Raw genomic sequence first — 26,330 nt, 5'->3', positions numbered from 1 at the left:
AGCCAATACGAAATACATGGTCCAATCCACCTACCCCACCCCAGGTATGCCAATGTGGCATAGTGTTCTGTAAGCCTATTATAGTGATTAGTGAGAGAGAAGTGGATAAAGTCTAAACTAAAACCATACTGGGATATAATGAAGACGTCTGGGATATCAATGGCCAGTGGCGTAGACAAGGGGTGGGGGGGTGGGGGTCACAACCCCACTTTGGCACGCGTGTAACGTCACGATATTGAGAGTGATGCTTTCAGTCTCTTTATGCTTGGGAATGATGCTTTCAGTCTAAAAAAAACTTGCCTAATTTTAAACAAAACTGCATTAAAAGAGCGAGTTTTGCCAATACCAAACATTCAAACATCTCAGCCAGGAATTAACAACAAGAAAACATAGAGACTTGGCTTTGTTTCCGAAAAATGCCGAAGAAAACATGATCTCATCCTTTTGCTATGCCACCTGACAGCAACGTTTTACAGGAATATTCATACCCACATTTTTGTTGAAAATGTTCTCAGAATGCACCAAATTCAAAGTAATTTTTCAAAAATTTCTGGGGGAGGCCCCCAGACCCCCGCCGCTGGGTGTCGTCTTAAGCGAAAACGTCGTCGGTCTTCGCCCGCCGGTCGTCAAAACCTCCTTTCAAAATTCCTGGCTACGCTTCTCTCAATGCCCCCCCCTTGAGAAAATCCTGCGTACGCCACTGGGTGCAGATATTTGTTAGTAGGCTACTTAGGCTATCACCGTGCTGCTTTTGTTTTTTCAACCAACTCATCGACTTGTTTGAGCTGTTAGGTTTGGTGGCGGTGCCTAACAATATTCATCGTCATCGATATGCCTACATATAGCTTAGGCTAGTCATGAAGTTAAATCTTTGCATATCTACACGTTTTAAAACAATAACCTGCGGTTTTGCGATTTTTTCCTTTTGTTGGTTTTGTTGCCGTATTTTATTTCCACAATATCGTTTCTTTTGTATTCGGACAAAGAAAATTAAATTAAATTGTTAACAAAACGATGCGAGCAATTGCATTTGATGGTTATTTTTTTAAACCTCATCTAGAAAATGACTCTACCTAACCTAACTATCACTTCCGTGTAGACTTTTCAACTTAAACGTAATCTGCAAATGCAAACACAATAACCTGTAGTCACAAGTTTGTAGCATGACTTTAGCATGTAGGAAACCTTCTTCAATCATATTAACAGAACTTTAACATAGTAACAGACTACTTCACAAAGCGCCGGGATACGATGAAAAGTAGGCTATATGTAGTTTATGGCGTAACCATTGCAAAGTAAAAAATAATTAAGCTTGTCTGACAATTGATCATTTCCGATGATTTTTAAAATCGAGTGCTGCTTCGGACCACAGTCTCTATATAGTCTGTAATACAGTATAGAGACTGTGTTCGAACTACGTTTGTCGAGGTTTCTCGGCAGTAGCCTAACGGGTAGGCCTAAACAACTTTTTGTTACTCGTAACTCACCAGGCTAACCCAACATTTAAATGGTTAAAAAAAATTAAAAGCCGGATTTCAAAATAAACGAAACCTCAGAAGGTGTTGTTACACAAATAAAGCGTTCCGCATAATTATAAGTTATTAAAGAATATCTATTCGTTTATAAATTGACACTTGATCTCATTTGAAACGGGACTATTTCAACAAGATCACTCCCTTACTCAGTTATTTACATACATAGGCTTTATGCTTTATAACCAGTTAGCTCTATAATAACCAGTTAGCTCTAGATTTAAAGAATTTGCGTCCTAAGTTTGAAATTTTGCTGCTTCGTTTGCTGTTTCTGAAATTTTGCTGCTTCATTTGCTGTTTCTGAAGTTTTGCTGCTTCATTTGCTGAGTAAACTACTTTCACAAAGAAATGTGCTTCCATTATGTTCTTAGCTAACGACGGCAACGACGTTGAATCAACATAAAAAAGACCAATTATGATGGTTGGGATGAATTCTTTTGTTTCTGTAACCACCTAGCGAGGCAATTTTCAACAATGCTTACAACGAGGAAGTAGCCAAATCACAAGATTGCTTTCTCTGGTTGCAACGTTTTGGGCAACCAACGTTACATTGGCACGCCTTTAACAAGCTAATTCTTTGCACCGGGTCATTACACGTATTGCCCTTCCGGGTACTGGATTGTTCAATTGGTTACGCGTCACAAAAAGAGCTTCTGGAAAGTTATCAGAAAATAACAATTGCGAAATAACAATTGCATTTTGAAGAAAGTTTAGATAGTGCTCAAGTGATTCAATTGTTATCGGATTCATCGTTGTCATCTGACAATCTGTCAGAAGATGAAGGTGGTGAGGTGAGCTCTACAATTCAAGATAATGCAAAACACCCGTTCTCGGTGACCTTGTAATCGTTGAATTTAACACTTTTCCCAAAAAGCATTATGTGGGACAAAATTCAAAACTCAAAAATGATGATTAGGATAATCCAGCACTGCTGTTGCTGCATAATCACGAGTCTCATTTATCCATTCCTGTTATTGATTATGCGAAAGAAAATGGCGTGACAATGCTCAACATTCATCCGGATTGCAGCAAATGTAACCACTAGATGTGTCCGCTTATGGTCCTTGCAACATGTACGTTACAGTCCTTTTAAATTGTATTCTGCTCGTGCGATGAATTGTTTACTGCTGCAGGAACCTGGTGTGCCATTAACCATTTATGATGTTGCCAAATTAGTGAAGGTTGCTGATAAGAAGGCCATGAATCCAATCAACATCCTTTCCGGTTTTAGAAAAACCGGAATATTTCTCTATCAGAGGACTCTTTTTTAAGATTATGAGTTTGCTTCCAGTTTTGTTTCAAAGTGCGTTTTGGAAGAGGACCACGAGGCTGCTAATGAAGGACAGATAAAAAGTAGTGTAGACAATGCAACGAAAATGGAATCGGCAAATGCTTCAAGTCTTAGTCAAGGGTCTTAAGTATCAGCGACCATTCCTGGAAGAAGTTTTCTTTCACCTAAGCGGATTCGAGGCTATTCTAAAGCAGGGACATGTCTGTCGTACATTTATCTACATTGTTGAGAAGGAGCGATCTTTCTGGCGTCAGCATTACCTGGCTACTTACTATAGAACAGCGAGCATTGTGTTTCGCTAACCATACCGGTGTAGCCTCCACACTAGTTATCAAGACTTTTCCCCCAAAAAATGTGCCTCTCGGCAGTCGAGTGCAGCAAGAATTGACTGCGATAAAAACGTGTTTCGTCCACGAGGCATAAAATAGGGGTGCGATAGGTTACTGATGAGCCCAGCCTCATGGGCGAAACACGTGTCTATCACTTTCAATTCTTGCTACACTCGACTGCCGAAGAACACTGGCCTGTAATGGTTGGTTCAATGGTAGGCTTCAGTTAGTTAGTAAACATTTTGCACAAAATACATCACAGTAGGCTAATGTTCATATTAGATCTGAGATGTAACAGATCAAGGCTTTTTTAGTCCGAGGATAAAAATTCAAAACCAAACCAGCTTTTCAATAGCTTACAAGCCTGTTAGTCAGTTGCATATAGCCTAGTATAATATATTTCGGGTAGGGGGCAATTGTCTTCCTTGCTAATTAGGCTATAGGCTGTCGCATAATAGGCTGCAGTAGCCTATTTTAATCTTTATTATCTTACATTGGCAATCTCTTTGTATGTTTTTGCACTTACTTACGTACGCGCTACTTTAATATTACTAATAACTTACTTAGGCTACTCGTGTTTTTGATGGAAAACTTAAAAACAAGGAAGTAGAGACGCAAATGGAAGTAGCGTAGGCTAATCTTTCGCAAGTAGAGTGAGCAAAAATGCTACAATCAAATTTACAATAGTGCAATTCAAAGAGTTTCCAATTGTGTTAGCGGTACTCTACCTGATATGACAAAGAACAACCAATTGAAAACAACCTGGTTATTTCAACAATCTCACGACATTTTTAAATTCAATTCAATTTTTTTCAAAATAGCCTATAATAACATGGTGAAATAAATCTCTGCCTACGGTATCGTAGGCTACCTACCGTATATTTTATTTGTAAATTGAAACCATCAACTGACATTTTAAAGAAGAACAAAACACACAAACGCCTTGTTCAGAGGATACCATTTCAATTGATTGAAAGTTTGCGGGCTAAGGTTTCATCGGTTAATGTCTCTTGCCAATTCACAGTTTCAGTTGAAAACTAGGCCTACAAATTACAAACTTAAACCCAAGACCATAAGCAAACGAAACCAACCAATAGCCTAACTGCATTTCCCATGTTACAAAAAAAAACAAGAACGTTTTCAGCTGTCATCTAGCCATACTCTGGCTACCAAAACAAATCTTTCATGTGGAAAAGGATTGTCCAGAGTTCAGGTCAGGTGATGCTGCTGTAGACCTACCATGCATTCCATTCGGTGCCCTGGAAATAGGATATTTAAGAACGACACGGTCAGCAGACTAAAGATTGATTAATAGGTTTATTTTGTTGCGGGTATGATAGCACCAGAGGTTAAAAAAACAAAACAATATTACAAAAAAATTTGCATTTACAAAGCAATACCAAATAAAACCAACTGTCCTGGTAGCCTAGAATGTGTGGATATCGCAACAGGAGGCTGCGAAGTGACCTGGGAGGTCTTCGAGTCAAGCAGCCACTCTCAGCTAGCCTATAATTATGTTGACAAAACAAAGTAGCAAATTAAACATAAAAGAAGAAGCATGATTAAGTTATAAGATATTCTCGCGTTCATTGCGCAACCAGACAAGAAGAAAGCAAACAATTGTATGTGACACAAAGTTGATAAAAATGCAACATAAGTTTATAGTAGTTGCATGAATGAAAACAATAGCCTACAAGTCAGCTAAAAGATTCCACTAGTTAGAGCGTTGACAAATATGCGTGTATGGTATTACGATGAACAGATAAACAATAAGAAATATATGCAATTGTAGGGCTACCATACGTTCTCTTTTAAGAGGATTTGTTATCTTTTTTCAAGAAAAATGAACTGTCTTCCGAGGACACTAAAAATGCTCAAATGTCCTCTTTTTTGACAGTTTGGGTTTCTTTCTCTTGTGATGACATGAACGATCAGGGAAGTTCATGAAGTTAAACTCAGGATGGTTTTAGAGGCCCAGGAGTTTGAAGAAACCATCACGTATTCTTTGGATATAGCGCGTCTTGATTTGGGGTCCGACGATCGCATTGGCACCGGGCCCAAATTATCCTCTCAGGCTTTGTGAACGATGGGCTAATATCTTGTAACTCCTTGGTGTCTGCTATACTTCTACCGTTATTATATATCTTGCAAGGCCCGGTGCGTTTTGAAATTGCTTTGCCCTTGGAAGGATTTTTTTATGCGGGTTTTTCTTTGCACGCCTTCATATTCTCTGTAGCTTAGCGCGTGACTTCATGGACAAAGCTTCAAGATCAAGCGGCGCTGGTTCGACTCTCGGGGTGTGCGCTTGAGCAACGCATTCTAAGGACTGCTTTTCATTCAGTGGCAACTAATGGATGGAATAATTCCCCAGCAACAACACTTCAACAATCACAAAACTTGACTCTGGTAATTCAAGTAACCGGCCCTGCGTCAAAAGCCTCTACAAGTACGCAAAACTACCAGGAATAACCGAGCAAGGCTTTGTCAGGCTGAGGATAAAGATGCAAGACTAACCAAGAATGTTCCCTTCACAACTATCAGCTCTGTGACTTTTTTTTTGTATGTTTAGCAAGGTTTATTTTAACTGGCGTACTCATAGGCCTATAGATTTGGAACATGTTTTTGTTTTCTAAATTTCAAAACTTTTACGACCGGGACAAAATTTAAACTGCACTACTTTTGTCCCAAGCACGTTTTGTCGCTTCTACCTTTTTCTAAACCTTTGCTATGTTTGGCAAGTAGCATTTTTGTTGTAATGGTCAGATATAAAAATAATCTAAACAGTATTCGGAAAAAAAAAACAACCACCAAGGTGGTGATAGGATGGAACCTCGGCCCATAAGCATGAAGAAAGGCTTTCAGTACCGGTAGCAAAGATAAACAAATGGATATTTCAAAATAAATTATTACTACACCTTCTCGAAACTACACAAAAGCCGGTGAAGAAATATGTCTCCGTATCAAACTCAACACTAAAGAAATTAAACGAAATTCGTGTATTTGCAGAATGTTTGGTTACAAATACGTCATCAAACAAGCACAAGGTCACATCGCGATGCAAATTGCTTTGTCCGAACCTACTGGATTGTTTGCTCATCTTCATGTTCTTCGGATGATGTATTCACGATAAACAGCTTCAGTCTCCTTTGCCTGACAAGAAAAAATAACTATTTATTACAAAAATGAAAACAACCTGAACTAAAAGCGCGCAGTCTAAATTCTTGACCCGACAATACAATCGGAACAGACATTTTGGCGAATTATCACAACTACATTTGAGTTCAGAGTCAAATGAATTGTCGGGCTTGGGGCATAGCCATAAATTGGGGTCTGATAAAAACATCGTTCAAACATCATATGACGTCATTCTAATGTTCCCCACACCCCAGCCAATGCGAGATTGTTGTCAAACAATATAACATTTACCAAAAGCGGGTCTTACGGTATTTAAACGGTTCCTAACGTTGAATATCTGTTGAATTTTGCATGATAGTTATGCGGCTGTAGGGAAGTGCATCGCGTTTGAAAGTTTTGTCATCAGATCGATAAAAACACCAGTTCGATTAATTATTATTTTACATAAATGAAAATTCGGGCTTAATAAATGAATGTCTAAACGCTTTATTGTTGAAATCAGGGCCACGGGGATTCGGGGAAACAATCGTCTCTCAAATATATTTTTACCTCCAAAAATATTTTTTAATATCAGCACAACGCTTTAATGACACGTTGAATGACGTTTCGTAAATGTTGCAATGCATTCAACAGCTGTATTTTTAAATAAACAATATTTAGTAATAATATAAACAATAATAGAGAATATGAATAGCAATATAAACAATATTTAGTAATAATATAAACAATAATAGAGAATATGAATAGCAATATAAACAATATTTATTTCAAGTATTAATGTCATTGCCCCTCTAAACTTTTCGTTATAGTTACGTCACTGGTTAACATGTAAGAAACTAAGTTACTGTCCCGACCTCTAGATCTCGGTCCATATCCATAACTCCTGTTCTTCCTGAAGTTCTCATACGGATCATCCATGTCCATTCCTAGACCTTTAAACTGGTCGTACTTGTCTCTGACGTCACCGGCCTTAACGGGATCCTAGAACCGAAAGCGACTTCAACGAGAAGGACATTGTCAGCGCACTATCGCATGCAGACAACACACAATTATATTTTTTCTACCAGTACGCTTGTTAAACCCACGTGAACGATAGTCAATTTTCTGTTCCCTTAAGTCAGTGTTTTTTTTAACCCGTTTTACCTTAGGCTTAGGGCAAACCTGTAGAGTAGACCCATGAAAATGTGGCGGCGCACCGGGCGAGCGCGAGTTTTTTTGGGTACACCGAATTTTGGATGGATCACTGCTTGAGCAACGATAAAGACACTAGTTGCCATTTCTACCTGTATTCCTTGCTCCGACGATCCGAGCCCCGCTCCTCCCCATCCCATCCTCTTCATCATCTGAGCTCCTCTGTTTTGATCATCTAGAGCTCCTCCAGGATTGGCAGCATTTCGCTGGTAGTAAGATGGCCCGAAACTGTGGAGATGTTGAATCGTTGGGAAAATGTGAACAAACCACTAAGTAATTAATTTAAAATATTTTTAACTATTTGAAAAAGGGTTGTTTAGACTCTCAACTTTCAAAGCAACCTAACTTCATGCAAATATGAAATTCTTCGTTTGCTGAATAAATTGTTTAATGATCGAAAATGTACAGAAACGGCAGAATACTCATTTTATGGCCAAAACAATGTAATGTGATAAGAACAGCCAGAGAGTATCGCTTGTATTCGGCTGAAGCTTCCTCAGAGGAAATCGAAAAACAACTTGAAGGTGATGTAAACGACTCCAACTCTTATCCTACAGTTTAATCAAACTAAACTATTAAAATAGAATGATCTTCTTACGATGGTGGAGTCTGACGTCTGCCACGACCAGGAGACCTCGAGGATGATCTGCTCCTTGATCTTGAAGAGCGGGATCTGTGGAAGAAGATGATCAAATGTAGGACAATCAACCAAGTGATGTGGTATAACGTTGCGACTCATCAGATTATAAGACTTCTCCGTCCAGTCTATATAGCGAGTACGGGGCATCATCTACAAAACTAAACTGCAAGTTTTATACCAATAACATCAAGGCCATATTCCTGAACGCCGAAATAATAACTAAACAATTTTGAACCAAATCTCACATCACAAATCGCTGAGGCGAAGAATTGCTAAACAGAAATCGTTGCACATCATGAGATGCAAACTGCTTACAAAAGATGTCATGGTATTGGAGCGATGATTCGCAATAGTGCAGGAAGTTTCGTATCAAAAGTCAAGTGAGCTAAAACCTCAATTGCTAAGGTAACAGGGATCAGTTGTCAGTAGATGTTACAGAAAAATATATTTCGCACTTATTCAGTGCATCGTCAGTTCTGATAAAGTTCACCTTAGCAATTGAGTTCACCTTAGCAATTGAGGTTTTAGCTTTCTAGATATGGAACAGGGATCGTTTCAGAATAAGACTAGGTCAGAAAGCGAAGCAGACTCCGACGCAGCTCAGCATCAGCCAAGAGCAGTTAGCTAGAAAAGTCAAGTGTATAACAATATTCAATTTCTCACCTCGACGACGATCGCGACCGTGAGCGGGAATAGGAGCGGTCAGAACCCGAAGGAGAACGAGAATCTCTCCGATCTTGCTGCTGGGCGCGGCGCCTGGCTCGAACCTTAGCACGGAAGAACTCGAACAGACCATTATGTTCCCATCCTTCACTGTACATGACAACCGTCGATTGTTAACTGGATGGTCACTTATAATTTATAGCAGACCTGTGTTGCTAAAAACACTGGACAAACACTGAACGCAAACGTGCAAAGACAGACAAAATTATAAAGATATGGGGAAGGCCTTCATCCTGCAGTGGAACAACAATGGCTGCTAACACTGGTCAACACACATTTTGGTGCCAAGAAAGTTTTAACGGTTTTAAGGTATTTTGATGCCGCTGAATTCTAAAATGACCTTGGTTTTTACAAATTGGCTCTAATTTTTGAGATATTTCATGGTTTTGTTCCAAAAAGTGAGTCATTCCATATCAAAACAGTCAATATGAAGATATCTTGTATATGGTACCTCTCAGATTTTGCTGAAAAGTTGTCATACTATGCCTTAGGCTACCAAACGAAAGAATCCCATGTTTTAGATCAATATCTTAAACGGTTTTTCCATGGCGGCCATTTGAATTTTGGGCGCTACCCTCGTTTTTGACTTGGGGGGGTAGCGAATAGCAATTTCAGCCATTTTCAGAACCCGATAACTTTTATTGTAATTGTGGTAGAAGACTAAAAATTGCTGTGCTAGTTCATTATAATCTATACTACACAATTCAATAGTAAAAAACAACATCTCGTGATGCATAAGTGTTAGGTGGGTTATCAAAATCCTGTTTTTTGAACCTTTTAAGTGTGTTTTTCAATTTTCAAATGCTTCTACCACCCAAACCAATCAAAATATTTCTGTAAAACCTAATTATTAGTAATATTTGGTAACTTTTCTTCTGCCAACTTGAATTTGGGAGTTGTGGTGCCATTAACAGAGATCTTATGGGAGTCTGAAGACCTTATCAGGCAGAAATGGCCCATTTTTGCTCCTACATTTACAGCCCCAAATGACCGCGTGGGCATTTTATGGTCACGCTGAAATTTATACCAGACAAACACAAACATTTATTCTTTCATTTCATGAAATAAAATTTTTGATTATTAAACTCCTTCACTATAAATTTGATGTCTTTGAAATGTAACATTTTGGTAATTTTTGGCAAGTAATCTCCAGTCCGTAATTGCAGATGGGTACTTTTCCATGAGTGAGAAGAGATGAAGGCATCATTTTGAACATAAATTAATGGTCAACAGTGTCAGCATTCTAATGTTTATGATCACTAAGCATAGTAGCCTACCTACTTATTTCCACTGTATTAATGATAAATCATTGTTGAATTTTCTCTGACCTACATTATTGACTTGAGATTATTTGCTAAAAATTACCAAAATAATACATTTCAAAGACATAAAACTTATAGTAAAGGAGTTTGATAATCAAAAATTTTGTTTTAATGAAATGAAAGAATAAATGTATGTGTTTGTCTGGTATAAATTTCAGCATGACCACAAAATGCCCACGCGGTTATTTGGGGTTGTAAATACAGGAGTTAAAATGGACCATTTCCGCCTGATAAGGTTTTCAGACCCCCATAAGATCTCTGTTAATGGCACCACAACTCCCAAATTCAAGTTGGCAGAAGAAAAGTTACCAAATATTACTAATAATGAGGTTTTACAGAAATATTTTGATTTGTTTGGGTGGTAGAAGCATTTGAAAATTGAAAAAAAAAAACACTTAAAATGGCCATTAAAACAGGATTTTGATAACCCACCTAACACTTATGCATTACGAGATGTTGTTTTTTACTATTGAATTGTGTAGTATAGTTTATAATGAACTAGCACAGCAATTTTTAGTCTTCTACCACAATTACAATAAAAGTTATGGGGTTCTGAAAATGGCTGAAATTGCTATTCGCTACCCCCCCAAGTCAAAAACGAGGGTAGCGCCCAAAATTCAAATGGCCGCCATGGAAAAACCGTTTAAGATATTGATCTAAAACTTGGGATTCTTTCGTTTGGTAGCCTAAGGCAGGGGTCCGCAAATACTTTTTGGTGCGACCCAAAAAGCAATCGTTCGAAGTCTTCGCGACACAAACGTTTCGGAAGCATGTAATTTTGCGCAAAACACTTTGCACATTAATATCAATTCCAATACGGTTGTCCCCACTTATTAAGGCCACATCGGGACCGGACGATTTTGGCTGCGGGAGACAATTTTCTACCACTCCTATACCTTCAGTAATTCCGGAATGGACCAAATTGGGCTTAATAAGCGGGTGGACCTATTAACCGTGCGCTTCGTCGTCGTGCAAGCCTCTGGGGCCGAGGGTCTACTCTATCCTTTTACCACCCCAGACTCAAGATGTTCCCGGACTACACTGGAAGGCTACTAGAGAGCAGCCAGTCTTTGGTTTTATCATCCATGACACGCAGACCTTTCACTCCGTTAGGTGGCTTGAAGATGGTACAATTATTGATGATGTGGTCTGCAGTCTGTTCCTCGGCACCACATTCACAGGAGGAGGAAGAGGCCAATTCCCCAATGGCGCATGGTTGACCGGAAAAGCCCGACGCCCGTACGAAGACGGTTGAGGCGCACCCATGCTTGTCTTTGTAGTGTCAGGCCGATGGGGCATGTGTCGGCGTTGGGGATGAATGAATGAAGTCCGGTGGTACTTGACTTCCTTTCAGAATTCCATTTATAGTCCGCCCAAGTAGCCGCAGAGATGAAGTTCATCTGCTGCGTTGATCAGAAGTTGAGCGGCTGGCACGAATGGTTGTCTTGACTTCAGTCGACTGGGGTGCTGGTTTGGGGAAGCAGAGATCTTGTGGTGGAGAAGATGGTTAGGCTTTAGTGCCCGTCGGCCAAGAAGCAGAGTGGCTTCTTCGCGACGAAGCTCAGAAGGTTGGATGCCAGCGAGAATGGCAAAATTATCCAATGGTGTGGGACGCAGTCATCCGGTAACTGTGCGCAGGGCGCTGTTTATGGCAGTGTGCACTGCAGCACCAAACAGGTGCACAGTACTCTGCTGAAGAGTAGACAAGGGCTAAGGCTGCTATTCGCAAAGTGTCAGCCCTCGCCCCCCAGCTTTAGCCTGCCAGGCGCTTGAGTAGTGCAGCGTGGGATGTCATTTTCTTGCGCAGTGACACCAAATGGTGGCGGTATGTGTACGATCTGTCTAGTGTCACCCCAAGATATTCTGGTTCGGGGCAGAAGGTCAGAGGTTTTCCATTGTTCTGAACATTGTTCTGAACATCAGCTTCCCGATTGTATAGGTGGAAAGCTGCCGCCAAAGTTTTGTTTTCGCTAAGTTTCAGTCGCCAGTTCTGGAGATAAGCTGAGAGAGTTTTCATGCCCTGGCTCAAGCTGTCTTCCAGGCTATATACATAACCGTGGGCTTAACTACTGTACTACAATCGAAAGTATAAATTTTCTTGTAGCCTACCGAATTGTACGAAACTCAGCACATCAAAGACTATATGATTGTATTTATTTTTGCAATACAAGTTATATTTATGGTAATTTTAAACCGTTTTGCGACCCACTGTGAATGGTCTGGGTCGCGACCCACTATTTGCGGACCCCTGGCCTAAGGCATAGTACGACAACTTTTCAGCAAAATCTGAGAGGTACCAACAAGATATCTTCATATTGACTGTTTTGATATCGTATGACCCACTTTTTGGAGCAAAACCATGCAAAATCTAAAAAATTAGAGCCAATTCAAAGAAACCGATGCTATTTTCGGATTCAGTGACCCAAAATTGCCCAGAAACCGTTAAAATATCTTCGGCACTCGGAAAAAAGTTCTTTTTTGTTGGCCAGTGTAATGAATGAATGATTGAATGTTGCTAAAAAATACTTCGCAATGTTTTGCCAACATCACATTTTTATTACAACGGCAATTACTCAACTAATTCGATTCACCAAAATCTTAGGTTTTAATCCATTGAAACTTTTAAATAAGTATAGTGTGTTAAGCCTGCTGTTGTTACATAAGCTATGGCCAAAAGCCGGGCTGTTGTTAACGCTGTAAGTGAATGAATTGCCAACCAAGAATTTAAAAGCAATTTCTCATGATGAACAACAGTCGCTCATGCGAACGAATTACAAATTTTAGAAATAGTGAGCGCGTATGGGGATGTTGAGAATTCAGGAAGTGCTGTTAGAAAGTTGGTTACCTGATAAGATTGCACGGGCAATCCTGGTAATATTAGGCAATCGCAGATACAAGATTGAGCTCCCGACAATTTGCTCCTACTTCGATTAAAAACCATGTCAGTCAACTACCACCAATGGAACTTCAATGCCTTGCGTCCACGCAACGTATCAACAACACATAGTAATAAAGTATCTTCTTACGGGTTCCGTGGCCTCTCATGGGAGGGGGGTCCGTAAAACATTTCAACAGCAGCAAGGAGGCGATCGCTGGGAGGAATAGGAGGAGGAAGACGGATCAAAGAGGGATCCAGCTCCTTGTACTCCATGTCCTCAAGCTGGAAGAGCAGACACATGAACAATAACAACCAAGGAAAAATTAGCTTGTGTCATTAAACTCCGTTCTATCTGCTTTTTTGCAATTTGCCAAGAAAAAAAAGTAGGAGACGCAATTAGCTTTACCAGCACACCAATGAAATAGAATAATTGTCAAATCCATAAAAGGACCTGAAGCGTTCATGGATCATTACATAATTATAAACTGTGACGAACATGTTAATAACACAGCCAGCACGGTTAAAGATCCCATTTCAATATCAATATTTAATGCATACAAATAAAACAAATTTCAACAGTTAGCAAATAATTGCACCTTTCCTTTCCGCCAGGCTTTCGGTAGATGCGAGAAATTATATTAGCACATGAAAATATAAAGGTAAGAAACAAGAACTTCACGGATAGCAGGCAACAGCCACATTACAGCTTTCCGGCACAAAGTGATTAAAACTAATTGTTCTATGCTCAACTAAAAAAAAAGGGGGGGGGGCTGTTTAGAAACTAATGAAGCAGAGCAGCCAGATTTTCTGGCCGTCTTATCTTCAGCAACTACTCCCACATAATGTACAAATCCCGGATAAAGTTTTTTATCACTCAGCCTGCCAGGGTATCGAACTCGATTCATAAATTGAACCAGAATCGTGTACACCAACGCAATGCAGGACATACAGCTTTGAAGTAAAGTTAGTAGTTATAATTTCGGGAGCTTTCTTGTACCACATACAGGCAAGCACAACACGGTTGAGCATTAGAGGATACCTTGCATAATGCACATGTTTACGAATAATCAAAAGTTACAAATTGGAAAAACAATTTCCATGCGTAAAAACGGGGCACTCACATTCACAAGAGGAGCCATCAGACCTGCTGGCAAGTCGTAATATGGGACCTTTGGGATCAATCGATTGTCCTCTTGTGGCATTGCCACGCCTGGCCCAGGATGACCTGGGGGAGGGCCTCGTCGGGGGGTCCAATTTTGGTTTCGATCTCCAAACTCATCACGTCCCCTGGGGTCCCAATTATCCTGCTCATTTTCTGGACCCCAATCTTGGCGGTCCCCCATAGGTTCTCCCCTCCACTCAGGGGGAGGTCGCTGGGGCCCTAAGTTCCCTTGATTGGGTGGTCGACGATTGAAACTAAAAATAATAAGATAAATCGTAATCATAAAGCAATGTCAAACAGTTGAACAACCAATAACAAATGTCAACTCACTTGGAATCACGCGGAGGTCTGTTTTGGTTGTAATCGTCATAGTAGTTATCGTCTTCATTGTTGTCATATTGTTCAGACCAAGGGGGTTGGTCACCTCCGTCTGGTCTCTGTCCTTGACCTGTAAAAAAGTGCAATGTTGCAACAACACGACCAACTGCATTTCACTATACGCCAGCCGTATACAATTCCGACGAAGCAAACCTTGCAAACGGCTTCATGCTGGATGAGTTATTTCTAAACCACTACCAACATGAACGCTTGTTAGTTGACATAAAAAACATGAATGTTGATGACCTGAGTATGGAGAGTTGGCATAGTCCTCATTGTCATCTCTTCTTCTTCTGTCATCCCTATCTCCTCCAGGTGCATCGCTCCCATCATTTCCGGGAGGTTTCTGAACACCAAAGAACAATCACATCTGCCTGCACTCTAAAAATGCCATGAAAATACTGGCCTCGCTGAAATTATGACTCCATTTAATTCTAAACCAAGTACAGCAAAATTACAACTAACTGTGAAAACAGAATTACACCAAACAAAGCAAAAGCCCATGTCGATGTAAAGGAAGTTAAGCTTTTTGGTACAAAATTGTGAACGTGCACATTCTCTACAATTTTCTGTTTGTGTGGAACAAAACTGCTCCAGCAGAAAGCAGAGTTCGCAGAGGAATACGGTTGCATTGAAGCTGTCTGCAATGTAAAAGCATCAAAAGGAATGAGCAATTGAGCATCTGCCAAAAAAGCAGCGACATACCTGAATGAAGTGGACATTGTTATCGAGACAGAGAACCAAAGACTAATCAAGTTTGGCAGAGGGAGGAGATTGGACGACCACTTTATTATAAAACAATTCACAAACAGAACTAAAAATCTATATCATGGCCAGTCTCCTGCTACAGTGCTACATTCTGGCAGATGACACAACCACCCGAAGCAAATTATTCTTAGCTCACCTGTTGGGAGAGGTTCCTGTGTTTCTCAAACTCCATTCGCTTCAATTTGATCTGTTCGTTAATGTGGTTGGCGTATTCATTATGCTGCTTCTCGTATTGTTTGTATTGATTTTCAATAGATGATTTCACCCCATCAACAATATTGCTGTATCGTCGCTCAACTTCAGACTGAAAGAGACATTGCTATTTTGAAAATGTGTTGCATTATATGCCAGCAGAAAAATAATTGCAAACATTTAAGTTATGATAGTTTTATCACTTAAACTTAACTTTCAAAGTTGAAAACGACATAGCGTAACAGACGTCATAATAAAGTGATGGGTTTTATTTACGATTATCATCTTTTTTAACAAAACAAAACTCGTGGAATATCAAAAGTATGTTACTTTATTTTAGAAACAACTCGCAGCAGTTGTTTGCTTAATACAGAACCAAATTCTTGCTTAATACAAACAGACTATTACAGAACCAAATTCTTGAACCGATTGATTTCTCTAAGCAATAGATGTAGGGTTAATCTGTAATGTTTTCTCGTCAGACGACGTCAAGTTATTCTCTGTCTTTTCAGCATTAATATCAGGCAATATGGTCGGACATTTGTCGCCTGCTGTATGAAAACCGTACCGAAGTAACAGACGACAGGTAACAAGCAACAGGTAAGTAAGTTACTTGATAATCCTCCAATGCTTGTTTCGGCTCGGCAAGCTTATCCATGGTTGCTTGATTGAAGTATTCAAATCTGTTCCAAAGTCCAAGTAGCTTGCTCAACCTCTGCTGGTGCTGCTCGTTGGCGTCTGCAAACATTGGAGTTAACCAATAACCGGTGAAGTTTCAAAATACTGCAAATTTATGAACCACACAATGTCAAGTTTGATGCAATTCAGAGTGTTCACAGATTGGGCAAAGTATGCGGGTTTGTTCTTACTTGCTTGTGTCAAACTGAATATGGGCACGATCACCGTCTCCAGTGCGTTGGATAGATTGTGGAGGTTCTTCCTAGATGCATGGTGGAGGACATCATTGATAAGGTAGATGATGTGAAGTTGAGTGTCAAATAGCTTCTTATTCTCTTCATCTTCTTTCTAGGACATTTAATTGAAGGTTACGCTTCAGAAGAGCGACGTGCATCACTACCATGACTACGTGCAATCAGACATTTTGCAAACTTTTGGAATTTCCGCTTGCAGTAACCACTAACCAGGAGTAAAAACTACTATAAATCAATAACTGCCTCTAGGTTAAGTGAGTCTTTACAGCTGATGAGAAAATGCAGTGATAACAAGTAATTCACAAAGAAATCACATTCCAGGTACACAAAAGTTAAGCCGCTACGTTTGCAATGTCAGTAACTTCACCCACATTCAAGCCAATCCCAGCTGTACGGACTCTGGATAGCAGATGCTGCGCGATCGCTTGGCACTTCTCCTCAGTGGAACTGTTGTTGAGTATCCACGACTTCCCGGTCTGAGGAACAAATAAGCAACACTAGGTTATTAAGGATGGATCAGTGGCAAACCAGGAAGGATCAGTGGCAGACCTAAAGATGGATCAGTGGCAAACCAGGAAGGAAAACTTACCGTTTTTGTTTTACCGTATTTTTACATTGTTTTACCGTTGTAAAAGTGGAAACTAATGCCGCCCAAATGTGTGTAAAAAACTTGCAAATCTGAATTGACTTGCAAGTTGAAAGTCATAAAGTCACGTTGGTCTTCCTATAGTCTACAATGCGATTTAGGAGTAGCAATCACTGATTGGCAGTACTTAGTCGTTGTATTATTTACACGCAACAACACTTCACTCATAGGCAATACATTATTTTGCCACTAAAATGTATATAATGTTATCGACACCATGCAATTTTTCACACCTGGTGGCAAAAGGATTGCAAAAACAAACATAAATTTGGGGCACTTTTTCACTGAAGCCCTATCTTCTCTACTCAATTAAAGCTGTAAGTTACGGTCCAAGGTGGAAAATTGCAGTGTCTTGCGAATGTGAAGCGCTGAAGCAGCCACTGAGTTGCTATGTAAGTCAAAATTGACAGAACATAACGTAACATTACGTAACTTTCACGTAACGTAATGAACTAATAACATGTCGAATTGCGACAATAAGATGGGTGTGTACTTGCACCAAGCAGAAGTATACATACAGCAATCGAGTCTTTAGTGCAGGAATCAATGATCGGCTGAAGAACTTTGTCAAAGTCTTTCAAGGAGACATTGTGCTCTGCGGCCAGACCAGTCTTGTATTCTTCCTGCGCTTGCTGGATGGAAGATTGAATCTGATTCTTTTCTTGCGTTTTCAATACCTGAGACAGAAACGTACCAGTGTTACAAAGGACTTAAATTATATCTCATAGATATAAAGAAAAACACATTAAATAGTAAGACACGTTTTTAACAGGCAACACGAAATAAAATTTTTGAGAAAAAATATTGTAATAGAACCCAATATCCATTTAAATTTGTGCTGCTTAGCCTATTTTTATTTAATTTTACTCTTGAGCTCAAAAATTTATTTTTGGTCAACGATAGGGAATAGTATATACAGTATAACTGAGATATATAATTTCATAGCAAATCAGAACTTGGTAAACCGCCATTAAACCAGTAGATTTCATGAAATGTTTGAAGTGAATGCGTTATTTGATCAAACATCACAACCATTTGATCAAATATCACCTAAAAATAATTCAAAATGCACCAAAAAAATGAAGTCACCTCATGCTGTTTTGCCAGGTTGTCCTCGCTTTCTTTTATCTTTTTGTGAACTTCTTGCTCCTCTTTTTCCAACTCACTCTCTTGTTTCACCAAACCTGATGGCTCCGGTGTTGCCATGAGCAATGAACTTGGACCTGGAGGTCCACCAGAGCCATGAAGATGGGGCATTCTTCCAGGACTACCCATATGAGGTGCAGGAGGAGGACCTTGCTGCCAGGGAGCCGGAGGACGTTGTTGTTGCCATGGAGGAATAGCCTAAAATTTGATGCATTGGTGTGTCGTGCCATTAAAGCAACTTTTCTTTATTTCTAGTTGATATTGACAAAGCTGAACAAATATAATATGAGAAAAGATGCCCACGCTTTTGTTGTGTCATCCAGTTATAAATCAGCCTGCTAAAAACCTACCCTTGGTGGGATGCTTGCGGGAAGCTGAGGTGGAGGTCCAGGAGGAAAGCCACCAAATCCTCCAGGAGGTTGTTGCCAGGGAGCATTCTGTAGTGATTGCTGTACCATCGCATCTTGGACGACTTGTTGTGTGCTCATTTGTGAACGCTGTTTATTCAAGACTGTAGCAAAAATACATCTCTTGATTATAATATAGATTAGTTTTAACAGTCAACACGTGTGCTCTAACTACCAGCTTTTTAAAACATTTATATACCTGATATGCAGATTTCCAAACATGCTTAGTCTACTTAAATCCTTGAAATAAGAAAAACACAAAATGGTTATTAGATCTCTAATTATGATCGTACAAACATTTACTGAAATTCTGCGACAAAAATTGTTATCATTGTCTGGAATGTGGTGATGGTAATACATGTCTTTAAAGATGATTTTAAACAGCTGATAAATTTTTTTTTTATCAAAACCATAAGATTTAGTTTAAAGTTACAGTTTACTTAGTACAGTATATAACTATATATATATATAAATCAAATATAGTTATTACTATCTGAAGCCTTTACAAATTGTTTCACCTAACGGATCATCAGAAGGTCTGTAAAAACATGTAAACAGTAAAGAATCGATAATTCTGAAAAGATATTAAATATTACAACTGTAATTTAATCTGCCAAAAAAAATCTCTAAACCTGTACTTCCTGAGGAGATATTAAATATTACAACTGTAATTTAATCTGCAAAAAAAACCTCTAAACCTGAATTCCTGAAAAGATATTAAATATTATAACCGTAATCCAATCTGCAGAAAAAACTCCAGAAGTACTATTATCATTATTATTATTATACTATTATATTATTATCCAGAATTATCGATTCTTTACTGTTTACATGTTTTTACAGACCTTCTGATGATCCGTTAGGTGAAACAATTTGTAAAGGCTTCAGATAGTAATAACTATATTTGATTTAATTTGCTCTGCTTTGCTTTTTTGCTTAGCATTGAGCACTTTTTTGTAGTATTGATAGTTTTCATTGTTTTTATATATATATATTAGGGTGCATCATCTCCCCCTTATTTTTTAAATCAAAGTTGTGCCATTGATAAATGGTGTCCATTTTAGGTCAGATTCAGCCAAAAAAATTATGGGGGTTGTGGGACCTCCCCTACCACCACCTCCGCAACCCCCCAAATCCGCTTCACTAAAATCGCAATAACTCAAAAACCAAACAAGATAGACAAATGGTGTTTGGTATCAACATCATCGCAACTACTTGATTTAATTCAAATCTGCCAAAAAATTTGCAGTTTGATGTGAATTTTAATTTTCGATTTTGTGACAGGGTTTGTATGTTCATGCATAATACAAAAAGATTTGAAAATCAATCAATTTTTGAAATATCATTTGCTATAAAATATCTGATTTTGTGATAACTGGCCTAATAAAGTTAGTTCATAGCCAATTTGTATTATTTTAATGTTGTTACACAAGTTTTTGCATTATTTCTATCTTGGTGTAAAGCAAGCCTGCTGTTATTTGCTGCCATACCCAGTTTCCAATTGAACAGATACACATACACAACACACACTGATAGAGTGAAATATATCAACACATCAAAAACACGTTTCTGTCTTAGTACAATGTGAGGAATACATGTGCATGCTTGCTTATCAGGAGATTCTCTTGGAATAAAAAAGTGTACAAAAATGAATGGTAGAAACCATATAATGTAATGAATAATGATGTATTGCTCACTTGGTAAGACAATTGATAAATCTACCATATCTTATGTGAGCGGCTTTTTCCTTAAGTTTGGCCTATTGGATCTGCTTTTCTCCACCACTTGAAGTGTATTCTCAAAGCGTTTTGGTATTTTAGCTGATGGTTGGAAGTCTGTGGCCAACTTAACTCCTCTCTCTGAGCAGTCATTAACAACAGTAATTAATGCTGATTTTTTTCTTCCAGTTAAATACTGTTTATCTTTTGGCCACTCTTTAACATCTCTTTTAAAAAAATCTGTTTCCAACTTTAACAGTTTAAAAAGTACCATGAATCTTCTCCTATCAAGTCTGCCAGGGAAGATTTTTCATCAACCAGCATTGGAAATGTTGGCTTTCCATTACCTTGTCTCTTTTGAGGGACTGATGGAGCTGATTCCTTAACTTTTAACAGAGCTTGAGCAATTTCCCATTTCTCTTCATCCTTAACGTGGTCATCAAACAGGGAAAGTGGGACCATCTCTTCAGTCAAGTACCACAAATGTAAATGGAGCTTTTTTAATGCACTTGACGCTGCTATTGCATCAGTCTGTTTGTATTGATGCAATGTTTTTATCATTGCTAGGTCAGCCTTTGGAGCAGATATTGCAGAACCACAACGAAACCACCAAGGAATGTACACATACAAAAGATACATTGCATATCTTTTCACTTTTTTGGTGTCCTTGGGTTGTAAAATCAAGCATTTTCTGGCATTATTTGGATCCATCACTTTTTCCGCCTCCATAGATAGCAATGAAAGCTTTATTGCATAAATCACTTTAGCCATCCATCGAGCTTTATGAATTGCACCTGTTTTTTTTAAATTGAATGGCTTGTGTGGGAGGGGTGCTTGAAAACTAAAAAGAAGTAGTTGTAAAAGCTCTTCATAGTCCGCCCTAGGGATATCACTGCTATCATTTTTTGTCAGCAGTTGAGTAGCAAGGTTTGTAGCATCTTTTCTTTGTTTATTTAGGAAATCCATTCCACTGGTTGAAATGTACTCGGCTTCACTGAAATAAGGAGGAAAAGATAAATTATCTTGAGAAACATGGCTAAAGAAACTTTGAAAGTTTTTAAATATGGTGATCTCTGGAGACTTGGATGTTTCAATTTGCAGTGCATCAAAAACACTGCCAGCCAATGTGCTTTCTGCAGGCACACCATAAGAGTGGTTTGCTTAACCGGTCTTGCAGTTCCACACAACCTCCTGACCACAGACCAGTGTTTGTAGATGTAGTGTCAAACACCATACTTATGGTCCCATCCATAGAGCACTTCCATTCACGTAACAAGTCACAAGCGAAGTCACTGATAATGCTACCAGCGTACTGCCCAACTTTGGGGCTGACGGATGGCACACCAAGAAGTTTTGTTTGATGACCTTCTGATACTAAAATAGGCATAACTTCAACCTTTTTGTATTTGTTGTTAAATTCTGGAATGAGTTTAGAATCCCAATGTATGTTATACAACAAGGGTGGTGTACAATTTTCCTTGATGGTTTCCACTATGTTAACATTTGTTTTTCGTTTGTATCGATCACAAGAAGCATATGACAGTGTAAATTTTGATAGTAACTGTGTGCCAGTCAATTCTTTCCCTGTGTATGTTGATTCCATTATGATGCTCTGTAGAAAAGCTGAAGCAGATGCTGGAGAAATACCGCACCTTGTCATAGACTAGTTTCAACAACTGAATTTCTTGACAGGATATCATAAGGCACCTCAAGCAGTGCACCAGTTTTTAACTTTCTCCTGTGAACCTCTGGTGCTGTGCTACAGCTGGGAACATCGTCCTCAGAGCTTGCACCATCAGTTGATGATGATGAGCATGGAATATTCTCTGATGGGACCATTTCAAACTCGAAATTTATTGAGAATGACTGGAATACTTTTGAGCAGTCTTAAATTTAACCAGCCAGATATCTACAAGCGACTGGAAAAGTCAACATGAAGATTGATTTTCATATTTTTCGTATTACACATGATCATACAAACCCTGTCACAAAATCGAAAATTAAAATTCACATAAAATTGCAAATTTTTTGGCAGATTTGAATTAAATCAAGTAGTTGCGATGATGTTGATACCAAACACCATTTGTCTATCTTGTTTGGTTTTTGAGTTATTGCGATTTTAGTGAAGCGGATTTGGGGGGTTGCGGAGGTGGTGGTAGGGGAGGTCCCACAACCCCCATAATTTTTTTGGCTGAATCTGACCTAAAATGGACACCATTTATCAATGGCACAACTTTGATTTCAAAAATAAGGGGGAGAAGATGCACCCTAATATATATATATATATATTATAACAAACATCCCAAAATGAAGATTTCTTGTAATTTTCTTCACCCTACGAGTTGACAAATTTAGAAAAGATAAAGTAAAAACGATTGATAAATAGATTGAACAGGGAATATTTGTTGTAATGCTGCGAAAAACAAAAGTGTATAAAGGGTCGACATTTCAGAAAATTTTTGATTTCATTGATAGGATCGAAGCAAAAAGTTTAGCTGCACAGCTGAATTGACTTTCACAGAATTTTTAGAGCTTCACAAAATTTCTTTGCTTGGTAATTTACAAAAAATTTTCAAGAGATATTTCCAGGATCAATATCAGAAAACACATATACCGGTATATAATATATATAATAATGCAAATGCAGTAGGCCTATATCATTATAGAAGGATACAATTAATCTATGACAGCAGACGGTGCTACTAAGTGCCCATATTGTGGGGGTGCTGCACATCACACGAATCGCTCACACATGAATTGAACACACTGATAAAATTCACAAAATGGCCCGTTTCAGAGAATGCGATTCATAGAAATCCCAATTTGGAGAGTCCAGTCTTTTTTGGAGAAAACCGATTCGGTGATTTCTTAAATCTAGCAACTACTTCTGTTTATTTAAACAATTTGTAGGGATCATTTGGGTAGGCGGTTTTTTTGTTTACCTTCCCATACCCATGCAAACGAGCAAGTTATTGTTTCAATAAGGTAGATGTAAATTAGCGATATCTTGTGGGTCGGAATGGCCTGTTTCGGTGAGTCTGATCCCTTAACGGGAGATTTTTTCAATTTTTTTTTTAAATTATCGGGTACCGTAGCCTAAGTATCATTGCCATTTTAGGGTTAGGGGTTAGAGGTTAGGAACTCACCGAATCGGACTCACCGAATATTAGCAGACCCCTTGTGAGTATAGGCTATAGCGATATCTAGTAACTTTATCTGAGATATTTTCGCTGAGACTTTATAAGTTAATTCCTTTGAATAAACAGGTTCCACTGGAAGATTTTAGAAATCTCCAAAATAGGCTTTCTTTGAATTGGGATTTCTTCAAATCGGTTTCTCCAAATGGGATCTCCGAGTAGTGGTAGACCGTAAAAGTGAAAGTTAGTTGTGAAATTGTGGGGGTGCTGCACAGCACACATATTGTCTACACACATGATGCGTTGATGAAATTCATAGTTAAGTTATGAAATCAACTGCAATGTGGAAAGCAAATCTTTTCTTACTTTGCTGCTCAGTAGTAAGCTTGTACTGATAGTAGCTGTAGTGTAGCCCACCAAACAAAAATGCAAATTTTGGGTTATTCTTCTGTTTGTCTTTTGTCATCTTTTCAAAAGCAAGTCCATTTCGAGCAACAAAATTGGCCAATTTGTCAATGATATTCTTCACTTCGGGTTCTGCAAAAAAAAAAGCATTGATATCAAAAACTTTAATTTCTACTGATCAGAGATGTAGTTACAGAAAATTCGATATCAGGACAATTGGCTGATACTCTATCACCCATAGCATTGAAAAACGTTTTTCCAAATGAGATTATATACTGGTACCTGGAACATTTGTTATGTACGGTATATATTGCTTTTTACACTCCACGGTCCAATAAACTAAGCTGATAGTGATATAAAGCATTTTCCAACAGTTGTCTTTTGATTTAGTTTTGTAACTCTCAGTGATATATTCTGACCGGTCACACAAGCGCTTTGTTGAATTTGCTTGTCTAATTATAAAACACGTTGTGACATCAAGCCTTCTTTGAACTGTTTTGTAAACTCACAACTTGTCTCAAGTGCTATTTGACAAAACTCTTGAATACGGTAGTTAATTTTACTATCATTGTTACATATTTTGGCAACATGTAAATATATTGGTGTTGGTATATCTCTATTACGGTGCTACTGTAATTACAATTAGTGAGCCAAAACATTGTGCTAGCTAGACCAAGGCGAAAACAAACCAAATCCAAAATAACAGCAACTAACCAGCTTTATGCAATTGTCTTTTGCAAATATTGTTAGTTTCTTTTACAGGTATTACAGGTCATTACTTAATTGCAAGACTTTAGTTTTACAAAATAAGTGTATTAAAACCATGACCATGCGCAACACTAACCTTCTGGTGGTTTTGGAAGATCCATTGCAAAAAGAAACTAAGCTATTGACAAAACTACAAAGTTCCTTCAAAAACTAAGCAAGCATGCAAAAAACATAAACAATTTTGAATGTAAGATTTTCCTATGAATGATTTTTCCTCAACTTTTTGACATGCTTTGAACAATAGACTCGAAAAATCTGATTACCGTATTTTACGGACCATAAGGCGCACCGGACTATAAGGCGCACTGTCAATAAATTGCTTTGATTAGTTTTTTGTTCATACATAAGGCGCACCGGACTATAAGGCGCACCGGACCATAAGGCGCACCGGACCATATATAATAGTAGTATCGGTACTGGTTTTGAGTGTAGGCAATAAAGCACTACCGCACTTGATCCATACATAAGGCGCACGATCAATTTATGAGAAAAAAAAAGAATTTAAAGTGCGCCTTATGGTCCGTAAAATACGGTACTGTACGAAAAATTTACAACCTTATTTATTGACAAGAGGGACCAGTACAACTTTATCAATTAAATCCTGCTTATGTGGTGGAGGTGCAGCTAATACACATTGCTCTGCATCACATTACAGTTTTGTCTTTAGCAAAATGTTAATTAAACAGTAAACAACAATTTGCAGTTCAGACAATGACAGTGATACATGTAAAACAAGCATAGATGAAAAAACACATTCTTAGAAAAAACATTCTTAGGTAACCTGTGTATTGTAAAACTTTATCCCCAATACAACGTCCAACAAGGTTGAACGAAAAGGAAACACTTTCAATTACAGGTCTAGTGGCAACCTGGGTTTTAGTTTCGGTCATTTATCGGTCATTGACCCATGTTTTAGCAAAATGTCTGAAAAAATATAGTCAATTCTATCAAAATGTCTGAAAAAACACGACAACGTTTCTCAGCGAAACTTAATGTTGTAGCTAGTCAGGAAGTGCAAATTTTGGTTTGTATCAGCTACTTGAAAGGAAATATTTTCATCAGAAAAAATGACCAAATTAAATAAAAATGACTGAATTTTTTCAAGTTATTTCGGACGAATGACCGAAAAGTCTGAGCGAAAAAAAAAACCCAGGTGGCAACTAATGCCGAAGTCTTCATAATGACACTAAAACATTTAATTGTCTAGAGGTACAATTAACTTGGAATGATTTATTGTAAAGAATAAGAAAATTGTGATAACAAAATGAATTAACCGCCATGTAAAGTTGAAATAAATGTAATAGTATCATTGTTTTCAATTTCATAATTCACTTCATCTAATAGTTGCCAATCTGCATCATTTACTAAAACCAAAATACCAGGTCGAACAGTATCTCCTTGAAGGAAAAGTTCTGGTCTTTCCTGCAGCAAATTATCTTTTATCCAAAGCAATAAATCTCGAATCAGCCACTTTTTTCCAGTAGAATCCAGTTTTATTTCATGCTTTTTGACGTGGCCAACTAATAGTTCAGCCCCGCCACTGAACTCCAACTTTAGGGATAATGCCATAATCTGTCAAGACCAATAATTCTAAAGCATAGCAACAAATAAAGTATGTACCCAAAGCAGG

At 38.4% G+C, this 26,330-nt stretch overlaps 1 protein-coding gene across 1 annotated transcript; it reads right to left on the bottom strand.

The window, feature by feature from the left end:
• Positions 1-6,139: 6,139 nt before the first annotated feature.
• LOC145782094 (calcium homeostasis endoplasmic reticulum protein-like) lies at positions 6,140-25,825 on the bottom strand. Its single transcript, XM_082593834.1, has 18 exons — positions 24,777-25,825; positions 23,894-24,064; positions 18,616-18,776; positions 18,209-18,463; positions 17,638-17,796; positions 16,845-16,949; positions 16,411-16,567; positions 16,155-16,279; positions 15,486-15,653; positions 14,828-14,927; positions 14,534-14,651; positions 14,163-14,457; positions 13,190-13,323; positions 8,782-8,931; positions 8,077-8,151; positions 7,571-7,706; positions 7,142-7,268; positions 6,140-6,302 (listed from the first exon to the last, which is right to left on the bottom strand). The coding sequence occupies exons 1-18, from the start codon at positions 24,799-24,801 to the stop codon at positions 6,289-6,291; spliced, it is 2,475 nt and encodes an 824-aa protein (XP_082449960.1). The 5' UTR covers positions 24,802-25,825; the 3' UTR covers positions 6,140-6,288.
• Positions 25,826-26,330: the final 505 nt, after the last annotated feature.

The sequence above is a fragment of the Aplidium turbinatum genome, chromosome 13 (assembly GCF_918807975.1).
Source record: "Aplidium turbinatum chromosome 13, kaAplTurb1.1, whole genome shotgun sequence".
NCBI lineage: Eukaryota > Metazoa > Chordata > Ascidiacea > Aplousobranchia > Polyclinidae > Aplidium > Aplidium turbinatum.
Note: the sequence above shows the minus strand (reverse complement) of the source record. Positions and strands in the feature narration are given on the sequence as shown.

Bases quoted from the DNA above. Each gene is read 5' to 3' on its own strand.
- LOC145782094 (XM_082593834.1), bottom strand. From the start codon at position 24,801: ATGGATCTTCCAAAACCACCAGAAG. The intron at 8,932-13,189 runs GTAAGAAGATAC...TGTCATGTACAG, and splicing joins CATGAGAGGCCACGGAACCC to TGAAGGATGGGAACATAATG. The intron at 7,269-7,570 runs GTAGAAATGGCA...TTTCGGTTCTAG, and splicing joins CGTCGGAGCAAGGAATACAG to GATCCCGTTAAGGCCGGTGA.